General features: G+C 37.7%; 2 protein-coding genes across 19 annotated transcripts in view; both read right to left on the reverse strand.

Moving 5' to 3' along the window:
- LOC115734125 (flavonoid 3',5'-hydroxylase 2-like) overlaps positions 1 to 7,761 on the reverse strand; it is a 34,249-nt gene extending 26,488 nt beyond the window's left edge. The window contains exons 1-2 of the mRNA XM_048281248.1: positions 7,750 to 7,761; positions 2,919 to 2,925 (exon numbers count right to left, since the gene is read on the reverse strand). The gene's annotated coding sequence lies outside the window, so the exon portion shown is untranslated. The remainder of the gene's footprint in view (positions 1 to 2,918; positions 2,926 to 7,749) is intronic.
- Positions 2,079 to 6,910, reverse strand: LOC115734352 (pentatricopeptide repeat-containing protein At1g62350). Of its 18 annotated transcripts, XM_030665093.2 has the most exons (7): positions 6,764 to 6,888; positions 5,066 to 5,094; positions 4,847 to 4,930; positions 4,673 to 4,746; positions 4,010 to 4,083; positions 3,480 to 3,860; positions 2,079 to 2,672 (listed from the first exon to the last, which is right to left on the reverse strand). In XM_030665093.2, the coding sequence occupies exons 6-7, from the start codon at positions 3,840 to 3,842 to the stop codon at positions 2,256 to 2,258; spliced, it is 780 nt and encodes a 259-aa protein (XP_030520953.1). In that variant the 5' UTR covers positions 3,843 to 3,860; positions 4,010 to 4,083; positions 4,673 to 4,746; positions 4,847 to 4,930; positions 5,066 to 5,094; positions 6,764 to 6,888; the 3' UTR covers positions 2,079 to 2,255. The 18 variants fall into 18 exon arrangements, with proteins under 18 accessions (XP_030520953.1, XP_030520951.1, XP_048137207.1 ...); XM_030665091.2 differs by lacking the exon at positions 5,066 to 5,094 and having other exon boundaries at positions 6,764 to 6,910; XM_048281250.1 differs by lacking the exon at positions 5,066 to 5,094 and having other exon boundaries at positions 4,673 to 4,930; positions 6,764 to 6,910.
- Positions 7,762 to 12,118: the final 4,357 nt, after the last annotated feature.

Below are 12,118 nucleotides of genomic sequence, written 5' to 3' on the forward strand. Positions count from 1 at the left end.
CGTGTTCAAATCGCGTATTCGGCAAGAACTTCAATCTTGGTTTTCTACTTTTATCTTAGCAGGGAAAGACAAAATATCTTTATTCCTCAATCCCGAATCTTAGCGATCATTTATTTCTGACGGTTGTGTCTGAAAGGTAGCTCATATCCAATGGAGATATTTGAATGATCAAGGGAAGAAGGTAGGGCGGGAGTATTTACCTCGAGGATATTCTCGGGATATGGGTCGTGTATTGGCGAGAGAGGGGATTCAGCACCTAGTTTAACTTCCTGTTCCTGCACGATTATGCCCGGACCTATTTCTATTCCTATTTAAATTTGAGAAAAATGGATTTCTTTATAAATTAAGGGTGCATACAACAATTCTATTTCCCTGTTTTTCTATTTTTCTGATTCTAGAGAACAAGTTAGGAACAGCAATCCATTTGGTAACGTAATTTCATTTTTTTTTCGAGACAAATTTGGCTCAGAAATAAGAAAAAGAAATTTTCTACTTTTCTATTTCAGCAATAATAGAAATAGAAATAAGAACTGTTCTTGTTGCTCACTCTCTCTCTCTCTCTCTATCGCGCATGGTCTCCCTCTTTCTGATGTCCTTGCTGCCGCTCTCCTCTCTCGCGTCCCTGTTGCCGTTTGCCCTTTGCCATCCGTCGATCCACCCTCCGCCGGTCTTCGTCCACTTGTCGCCGACCAACAACCATAGAAACTTTATTCTGTTATCTAACGAATTTATGTTTCGAGAACAGAAATTTTACGTCATTATCAAACACTTCTCTACTCAGAAGCTCATCCAAAAAATAGAAATAGAGCCCGTAAATAGAGTGGTTGACATTCGAGCCCAGTGACTTGGCATAGGAATGATTCTCCATTCCATGTTATTCACTTTAAGAACTTCCTTAATTCACCTCTCAACTTAATGGAAAAATTGTCCAAAAAGTCCTAAACCTATTACAATTGTGCCAATTCAATCCTAAACCTTTCATTTGTGCCAATTTAATCCTAAACCTTTTGATAACTTGCCGGTTCGGCCATAAACCTTTCAATTATGTCAATTTGATCCTAAATCTTTTAATGATTTACCAAACAAGTCCTAAACTTTTTCACAAATTATCAATTTAGTCCTTTCGACAAATTACTCAAATAATAGGCTTAGGAATAAAATGGCAAAATTTCAAAAGATTTAGGACTAAATTGACAAAATTTCAAAAGATTTAAGACTAAATTGACATAATTAAAAAGTTTGGGACTAAATTGGAAAGTTGTCAAAAAATTTAAGACTGAATTGACACAATTTAAAAATTTAAAACTAAATTAGCACGAATGCAACAAGTTTAGGACTTTTTTGGTAATATCCCCCAACTTAATCGTGACACTTTCGCACATAAATGGTGCAAAGCGAAATCATTCTCGAGGAACCACTTTGCGGACTCACTACTTGCTTTTCCACGACAACCTCACGAAACACCGCTTGTTTTCATTGCTACTCTAGTCACTACAAAGGCACTAGGCAGTACATTTTGCAGCATGTGAGGGGAACCCCAATGCCAAGCTCGAGCCTTTGATTATCGACATGGAGGAAGTAGGAGATCCGGGAAAGAGGGCTTCACTGCAGTCAAGGAGCTTAGGCATCTCCCGTCTGACTGGTTCCGGCTCGACTAGTTCATCAACTCCGCACTTCTCATGGATGCCCAAGTCCGACCTTGTTGCTGTCCTCACTGAGTTCCAGGGGCAGGACCAGGTCCCATGAAGGTTTGTCAGTTTTTGTTCATTCGAAATTGGCTCGGAGCATTTCGAGAGTATTAAAGTCGATGATCAGAACAGTCTTGAGATGAGAGACCAAATAATAATCAACAAAATTCCTAGCATGGAGGGGCAAAACAGAACAGTTCTATATGCAGTTCTAATGGCTGTAGCAGATTACTACTAAAATGAGTACCGAGCACCTAGTGGTCGGCAGCAAGGGGCAGCAGATTTTCAGAAGATGTAGAAGAGAAGCAGTTCTTCAAAACGAACTAACTTCCCTTTTTCCATTGCCGCAAAGATTAAAATCAAAGGCTATTACCAAAATGACACTCGAGAGAGAACAAAATTTATCATATTCTACCAAACAGAATTGGAAAATTAAGGAAGACAATCCGTTGACATGGCTGGTAGTTAAAAGGATGAAATTGAGCACCGAGAGTACCTTAGGACTCATTTTGACATAAATTAAAGGAGTGATGAGTCCCATATAACATCAGTCCATGAAGAGCACCTCTAATCATCTTCACTCTCCTTTATCAATTCTTGATCTTCAAACAAGTCTTCAGGTGGGTCATACACAATCATACCCGGGAAGAGCTCCAGGAAGTCGTCCTTCACCCTCTCTCTCAATTCTGGATATGGAATAAGCCCTTTCAATATCACGCGGAAAGGCAGCGAGAGAGGAGGATCAGGAGACTGTCTCATTTCGCCATATATCTCCATAGCCTCCGAGGGAAGTCCGCTATCCAAGAAGGCCCTGACTATGTCCCCAAAGGTGTGCTGATCAAACAAAACTTCTTCCCTTTTCAGATCTTCCCACACACGACTTGCCTCATCCACATTTTTGTTCCTTGCGAGCATCATCAACATGTCCCTGTAGAAAAACATGTCCGGCCGGTACCATATCTCTTTCCGCACCACATTATACAACTGAAAACAAATAAGACATAGCTAAAATCCCAATCAAACATGCTGCTAAAATCCCAATCAATGATGCCCTCATTGAAAATGAAAAGAAAAAAATAAACACAATGCAAACAACAGTGTAATTTGATGATCTTATCAAAGGGACAACATCCTTCGGCAATATTCTAGTCGAATGTTTATCATGGCCTGGCTAGTTCGAAGCAGTTACAATGATCGAGCAGGTGCTAATCATATTCCACTCACAAGCACACTGACCCTTGTATATTTGACCTTTATCCAGACAACCTTTGTCTGACAATGTATTAAAGCTTGCGAACAGTTTCACAAGTTGGAAAGACCACTCAAGTGACAAAGGACAGAATGATTCTAAAAATAGTATTGAATCTTACAAAAAACATGAAAATTTAACACCTTCCATCACTTCTCTAATCAATTACCATACTCTGCACAGATAAAGATCAAATTATACAAATGACAATGGCATTACAATATACAGGAAGTTGACTGCAGGTTCAACCACCTTAATAAATTGTCTCGCCTCTGAAGACGAACCGAAAGAAGATGGCAGGATTGTCTCCCCCAGGTCACGGACCCCGACCGCAAGGTGCTCGGTACACAGTTTAGTGTATATTCTACAACCATTGACATAAACATTCTTTATTTTTCCCTCCAAGCTAAGATTTTCGGTTTTTTATTTGGCCTCTGTAATCTATCTGCATCTGCTATTTGCCTCTCTGATCTCAAGACCAGTACAGTTATCAACTAAAATAATGCGCCACATCCAATACCAGGTGAACAAAAATGACGAACCTTCATGCAGAGAAAGACCTGATCCTGCCTCTGGAACTCAGCGAGGACAGAGACAAGGTCGGACTTGAGCAGGCGCGAGACGTGGGACTTGATGAACCGGTCGAGCCGGACTAGGTTGGTTTGGAGACGCTTGAGTTCCTTGGCCACAATCAAGCCCTCTTTCCCGATCTCCTTCTTCCTCCTCCATATCGACAAACTAGGACTCGAGGCTGTCCTGACGTAATGTAAAATCTGCTGTGTTCGTGGCGACAACAACAGAAACGGCAGTAAGCAATGCTTTGAGAGATTGCTGTGGAAAAGCAAATGTTGATTCCGCAAAGCTGTTCTTCGTCGAAGAAGAAGATGAGAAGCGAGGTTCAACATCAATGGAAGTCATCAGAACTGCAAGAGGACTGAGGAACATCAAACTTTACTGACAAGCGCTATCTTTCAGATATGCTTTAGGCTTTTTTAAGTTCAGGATATGGAAAACCTCAGAAAAGCCTATCTACAATGAGATATTTACATTAAATAATGTGAATGATACTAACAGGATCATTTTTTGAAGAATACCAAAGAACTGCATGTGAGGATAAACCAGCTTTTCCAAGACACCAGCCTATTCCTACAAATATTGGGAACTCCTGTCAGTACTCGGTAGAGGTATATAGCATATGCAACGATCAAGTTATATCACAATACTGTCACAGGAAAGGATAGAATAAGATTACAATCAGCAGACGATGAACATACTATGGGAAAAATAAAGTGTGTAGCCTCACTATACACCATATATAGGTAATAAGCAAGTAAAAAATGCTAGAAATGAAGTAGTGCAAGCAAACTTGACAGTCGAACGTACGAACAAGTGGACCATCATTCTATTTCAATCAGAGTAGGGTGGGTATAGGTGCATATATATCCAATTGCAAGTATTATTCCACAATTAGCAAGAATTTCATTTGTGCCAGCATAATTTGACTTTCCTTCATGATATGTTCTGTTTAGTCATCATTCACCTCATCGATTATGAGAAGTTATTAATTGATCAAATTTTTTATACAATGGTTTGCAAACATGATACATCTTCCCATGAATGAAGATGTGTTTCAAAAGAAGTACCACCTCAGAATAGATATTCGATTGCAAATGCAAGTATAAACATTCTTAAACCTAATGAGCTGAAAATAAGAAAATTTGTTATCTTGACTGACCTTCTGAAGATATGAAAAGATGGCACTCTTTAACACCTGCCAAAGCTTCAATGTATTAGAAGTTACAACCGAACCTACTAAACAATCAGAAGCAGCAACCATTCAAAAAGTTGAATTCCATATATAAATCAAAAGACCAAGAAAACTATTGCCACTTGAGCAACCATACATAACCTCACTTTGGTGCTTACAACAAAACTCCAACTAAACACGAGCTATCAATAGACCTTCCAGAAATAAGATCGTGCTGAGAAAATTCTGGAAGAAATTGGATACAATGAGTAACGGAACAATTTAGGAGGATGCAATAAGTAACGGAACAATTTAGAAGTGTCACTCGTGATTGATACTTCTACTCAAGAACCAGTATATTCCAGGACATAGAGGAAAAACTGGTTATTGAACCTGGCAATTTACATAACCTTCAACATAAAAAGAGAGCCTATCAATGTCCATAGATAAGTAACCTATTTCTGTTTGGGACCTTAAGATTTGACTTCTATAGCTGTGAGCAGAAACTTTATCCCGCATCCTGAACAGCATGAAGCAAGCTTTAACATGCATTGACAGAGTCATTCAGGACCCCACAAAATTAGAGTCATCAGGAGGCATTCATTGCAATAGCTTAGGGTACTTTTAAAATTGTGAACAGAAGCATCAGATACTTGCAGTAACAAAGGGCGTTTTATGGGAGTTTGGAAAATTGTTTTAGAGAGGACAAAACGACTGAATTACTCGGTACATCAATAGGCAGTAGCAATGGCACATCTTATAGATTATGGTCTTGAAAATTGTTTGTCAGGGGAAAAGGGTTAAGAGAAAAGAATAATGTTTTTTCCTGTTCGAACAAGTAACATCCTAGACAAAGATCACCGCTCCCAGATCTATTTTAGGTACCGATAGATAAGAGGACAACTTCACAAGAGTAACACCATCCTATTAAACAAAGGTCCGAGAGAAAAGGAAATCAAATGTAGGGTTTTTTTTTTGGTCGGAAATCAAATCTAGGTTCAAAAGCATATATTCTGACAACTATTGATGGCTTTACAACCAGCACTCATACAAGAAACATCAACTTTGCAGCTTTCATTATTTACATCAATTACCGAGGGAAAAAGGGACCAAAACTAGATGTTGAACGAGGAGAATAGATGAGGTCATCAAGATGTCCAAACTCCCCTAAAAGCCTGAGGTTTGTTTTGTGACCAACATGCACTTATATATCAAGCACCTACCATTATTTACATAGCCTTCAGTAAAGCCTGTGAAATCGGAACATATTCTGGTGATTTAGATGTTTTACTCTACATTTAAACTGGAAATAAAGTCAAGATGGTATTCAATAACATGCCAGAACCCACACCTGAAGCCTGTGAAAGTACAACTTCGTGCACACCCAAACAGATTTTACCGATGTATGAAGTCCTTAATGGCTAAACCGGAAAAGGCCGAAGAAAACTCAAGCACCGAGCAATTGCACCACTCCAACGTTCAGAAAACAATCGTCGATTGGTAAGAAACATCAATCTCTTGCAAATTCGTCAAAAGTCACCTAGAACGTAAATCTATGTATATGAAAGTGCACCTAAATACAAAACCCTATTCGCTCCCCGTCAGTAAATAGCTACAGGAAACATGAAAGGGCAACGAAGAGTCCACCGGTACGCAAACAGAAATTATATCAGAAGGCTCGGTGAAAGTGCTTCCACCTTCTTCGAGCTGGATTCAAGTCGCCAAACATACCCAAACCCCTAAACTCCATGGTTGTTTGCGAGCTACTGGTATAATAAAAAACCAAACACGACAGAGCAAAGATAAACTGACTCGCCGCTGAGAAACAAATGGAGCTCTAAGAAGAATTTCCTAGGGTTCCTCCGAAAAACTTCCTTGTCTCACCACTGAAGCGGAGCACAAAGCTAACGCCTCCCACATGAGCGCGCACAACAGGGAACTTGAAGCACTCCGCGTTTCTAGAACATTAGAGACTCGTACCGCCGCCACACGACGGAAAATCAGGAATCGGCGGCAGTCGAACAAGATTCGCCTTGAGCTAGGGTTGCCGTGTGGGAGAGAGGGAGAGAGGGGTGGTACCTGGCCGGCAGCGACGGCGAGCGGCGCGGAGAGAGGCTGCTCGCTGGTCGACGGAGAAAGGTCGCTCCCGGGGAGCAAGATAGAGTCCAGGTCAGGGTCAAGTTCAGGCTCGGTCTGTTTCGCCAAAGACGAGTAAATTTGATAATATTCTTCTAGAAACGATAGCATATGTCACATGCAATATTACCACAGTAAAAGCTTTAAGTTACTACGTGTACTCACGTAGTTCAATATTTACTTTTCTATTTCGTGAGATTTATAATATTATTAATTATTTAAATAAATATTTTAATTTAATACTCAATTACTCTAATATTTTTAATGTGGCTCCAAAAGCTCTCGTGAGATTTTGTAACATCGCTAGCTATTCTAAAAATTGAAGTTATTAAAGGAATACACAATTTATTATTTAATTATTTTAAAGATATCAACATCCCAAGGCCCAGCTTCTCAATAAAAGCCCATAACCTCTATATGGCTCAAGCGACAGTCTCCTTGTCGAGGCTATGGAATTGCCATGCTCGATCTTCATTCGAATCGAATGATCATCCTCCAAGTTTACGCTAATTGAAGCTGCAAAACATGACACTTAACATATCACCATCGCTATTCCATCTATTCGAAAAGATGTGAGCGTTACCCTAGGCAATCGGCTCAAAAGTCTCGGGTGGGGTGAGGGGTTGGTCCACAGACGAGATTCGAATAATTAGTCAATGAAAAATATTTTCATTATCGGCGATAATTTATATCGAGACATTCGTATAGACGATGAAAATATTTTTCGTTTATTCGTTCTAGAAAATAATTTTAGTGATCCTTTTATTAAAAAAGGTTTTTCGGATAGTTTTTCACGGAAAAAAAAAAAAACGAAGCCTTCGGTTTAATAGTACAGAAAGTCCTAAACTGGAACACATGTGATAAATCTATCTCGAACAAATTTTTTTACCACGAAAAATTTTCGAACCGACAACTTGTAACAAATTTACCCTATATTAGTTCCTATTAAATTAGGTTGACATTACATAAAACCTCAAACCGATGCTTATGTGCCAAACAGATGGTAAAACCTTTATTAAAAAGTCATTTTGGACCAAAATAATGTCGTTTTAGATTTATATTTCATATTTTAGACATGTCATTACCATGATTGAACTTTCCATGAAATTCATAGTCGTGTTACTTATAACTTCATCAGTAGTTCAATCGAGATTCCCGAATGGGGCGGTGGAATAAGAAATTGACTAATTCGACTTTATCATACTCTCTTTATCATATTAATTTCTATTCTACCTTCTCAGAGTTCATTCTCCAGTGAACTCCATTTAAAATATTCTGATGAATTCCTTACAATTTTCTTTTTTTATTTTATGATCTCATTAGAAATCATATAAATACATGATTAATGAAATGACTTGATTGGACTTATTTAACAAATTTTAGGACTGAATTGTATTTCTTTAAAAGTTTTTAAATTTAATTACACTTTTGTGATAAATTTAGGACTTCCAATGCATTTTTCTTTTTTCGAAAGTGCTGGTCTTTTCATACGAAGAGCAGCATTGCCCATTTCGCACAGGGCAAGCTCGTGGGCCGCTGTCAGAAATGCTATTCGTTTCACGCGCCAAAAATAGCGCGTGTCCCAGCCAAAAATCTACTTATTTAAGTAGCGGTAAATTCGGACTTGTCTTCACTCTGTCGAAAAGTTTGACTTCTTTTACCGCGGTAAAAGATTCCTCTGAAGCCGCCTTTGTTCCGAAACGGGGTAGGTCTGGCCAATAAGATCGTGCCAGACAAGCACGCTTCCATGTGATGGCAATAGTGGTAGATTGTCTAATAATTTCAAATTTTCGTTCGATGGCAACCAGCATTTGAAATTGGTTATGTTAGGTACACCATAAATCACCCAATTAAATGAGCTTCTCCGTATGTCGGTATGTATCCCCGCATGGGCTCGTTTGACTTTGATCCGTGACTTCCAAAAAGGTTTAGTACTATTAAACAGCCTCAAGTCCCCATATTAATTTTCATTCTACCAAAAAAAAAAAAAATCTCTAACGGATATTCATGGTACATTTAATGTAAGTTAATTTTCGTTTCACAAAATATTTCAAACTCATTTTTTCGACTCGGATCGACCCTCCGTTAAAATGCATATGGGTCAACACACGTTGTATTAGTCCGTCTCCACATCCAATACGTCTTGTGATTCTTCATGTACGTGGACACGCATGCATTTTGACGTGAAGCTAGACGGAATGTTAAATCAATGTTAGATTTTGGTTGGGGTACCGGCTTGGTTTTCTTACGAGACGAAAATTAGCTTTACCGCTTTAGGATTATTTATGAGACAAAAAAAAAATAGTTTATGGGAAATGAATCGAGGGGCACTACTTTGAGTTTTTTTTTTTTTTTTTTTTTGCGAGGCAGAAATTTGTTTGGAATAAATGTGTCATGGGCCGTGAGTTTCGAAAATTTTAATGGTATTAATCATAAGTTCTATGGACATGTCTAGATAGACTTTATCTTTCACTTAATTCAAATCCTACGGCGCATGATTTTGGCCTCGTTTAATTCTAAAACTTGGAACTATCGTCCACATGTACTTTTCATCCGTTTCTGACAATTTGATAACATATTAAGTTTTATGGAGGAAGCAATATACTTTTCATCCACCATCATTGAAAAGTGTGCTGCTTGCCTCAAAATCAATTTACAACATTAATGTATCGAAATTAATGAGGTAAATCGAGAATAAGTGTCGGGTGCGCCAGATACACGTGAGCTCAACTTAAGTACACGCTATATAAGGCGACGCGCATATCATAAAATAGTAGGGAGAACTATCAAACAAGTCATAAATCTATTGTATTTTTATCAATCCAATTCTAAACTTTTTAAGTTTACCAATTGAATTCCAAACATTTTCACCTTTTTATCAATTCAATCCTATTGCCGGAAATAGATAACGTGAAAATCAGCAGTCCTACGTGTCATTATCGGTGCTAACGTATATAATTTTTAATATATTTTTTTATTTTTGATTTTTTTTTCCTTTTTCCTTATAGTCTTGTCTTCATTTGCCGGCAGGGTCATCTAGCCCTCGCCGGATGCTGAAGAAGAAACCAGAAAAATAAAATAAAAAACAATTACATTTTCTTAAAAAAATATATGAAGATATTATTAAAAACTATCTACATAAGCGTTGGCCATGCCGCATAGGACGTTCGCATTAGCGAAATTTCGGTTAATAGGATTGAATTGACAAAAAGTGAAAAGGCTTAGAACTCAATTGACTACTTTAAAATGTTTATGATTAAATTGGCAAAAATACAATAGGTTGAGAACTTTTTTGACAAATTTTCCTCGAACGATGCGCTGGATTAGCTTGCATACGCCGAATGCACCTAAAAGCATTCTCAGATCAATCATGGAAACTCATTGAAGTACATTGCAAGCGATAGTTAAACAAATTGATTACATTCAAAAAACAAACAAGAAGAGTCTATCGCGTGAATTAATATTATGTTAATTAATCTTAAGGTACATAATATTATCGTTAATGGAGTTGGAATTCAATCCCGAACTCTCTAACTACAGATTTTTTAAGGTGATTTATCGAATGACCCCAAATTTAATTGCAAAGTTTTTCAACGGAGGCCTATACTAAAAGAAACATGATTACTGAAATATTATATACCGTTCCTTTTCAAGTATGCTATCAAATAAATCACTTAAACAAGATGGTCCAATTTTAACCAAACAACTTTTGACCCGCAAGGCTAAAGTCAGGAATCCCATGAAGCTTAAGGGTAATTAACTAATTATTCACAAACTCCAAGACAGAGAGTGGCGTATGTAGATGTCTGGACTCTAGAGTTAGTAACCGACGCAAAAGAAGGAAAAAAAAAACATGTGATTTTAAATGAAGGCCTATCAATTTATAAATGTAATGAAATTACGGGTTATGACATTTCTAGGCAAATAATTAAACTCGCGAAATGGCGAGAGAATCTATATATTGAATCACGTGGCATGTTTTCATAAGAATTTTATCGATTTACCGACGGACAACAATAAAAGGGCTCGATTTAGAACTTTTTTTTTAAATGTTTGAAGTCTGGAGTTGTTATATAAAAAACTTCCGGCCCTTGTACATTGGTCGCATTTGAGTACTAAGGCTCTCGATGCAGTTCTTTCTCGCGGGGCTCCATGACTAAAGAATACAGTCATTCGAATTCGTTATATAGGCAAACATGTGAATTTATTAGCTTAAAGCTATTCCACCGAACAAGGATTTTGGAACAATTTTACCAAATCACTCTAGTTTGGTAGAAAAGAACATAGTTTCTCTTTCCAGATTCAATCGTTACGAACATGAAAAGGATCGAGCCTTTTCCACTTTGTTGGCTAGGACACTTCCTAAAATAGTAATTTTACTATAATATCCCTTACGGATCCTATCTTTTAGCATATCATATCTATTGACAAGTCTTAAATTTAAACGTGGGCCTATTTTATGTTTACTTTATTTTTTCTCTATTTCTTCCCTATCCTCTCCTCTCTCTCTTTGCGGGTTCGTTATCTTCTTCTTTGCCCGAGATTAAGGAGGCTATTAGCATCCCTCGAGAGTGTGAGTAAGTTATTGTCCAGGTCACCGGGGAAGGCAGGTGACTAGATCTCTTCGGGACCCGATCTATCAGATACATGGTCTACTTGAGCGCTAGGATGTATTTGGTCCAACAGATACATGGAGGTTAGTAAACTATGAATATTTGAACATTCAATTGTCTTTTAATCACAATTTAAATATAAATATATATACTTATAATTAGAAGAGTTTTACTTAGATTAGCTAAAACATTTCACTTTCAAAAATATAATATACCAAAGAACTCAAGCGGAACATTCGATAAAAGTTTCAAAGTCCTCAGACTTTACTTTCCTATGTGTATTCACAAGGCTCAACACAAGAAGCTGTGCTTTGCCTACTTACCGATAGTACCTTTAAATTTAAGATGAGATCGTGTTATAATAGAAAACCTAAATCCTTAAGAACTGCACGATATCTGCATGTGATCGTGTTACAAATCAAGGTTTTTGCGGCGCAACCGATCGATCATACTACTTGGAAGAACCTCAAGACTTGAAATGTATTGGCAACTAGGTTTCTCTAGGGTTTTCTAGAGTATTCTTAAGAGCGGATGATATTGTAATTGTCCCGTGTTCTAGAATTTTCATATTTAATATGGATAGTTGAGTGGATGGGAAGGTGCGATCTTAGCCATTAGATCAATAATAGATCAATAGGTGTAACGAAATGCCTTCTACTGTAAATAGAGGTGTCTTTCCCTCATT

The sequence above is a fragment of the Rhodamnia argentea genome, chromosome 6 (assembly GCF_020921035.1).
Source record: "Rhodamnia argentea isolate NSW1041297 chromosome 6, ASM2092103v1, whole genome shotgun sequence".
Taxonomy (NCBI): domain Eukaryota; kingdom Viridiplantae; phylum Streptophyta; class Magnoliopsida; order Myrtales; family Myrtaceae; genus Rhodamnia; species Rhodamnia argentea.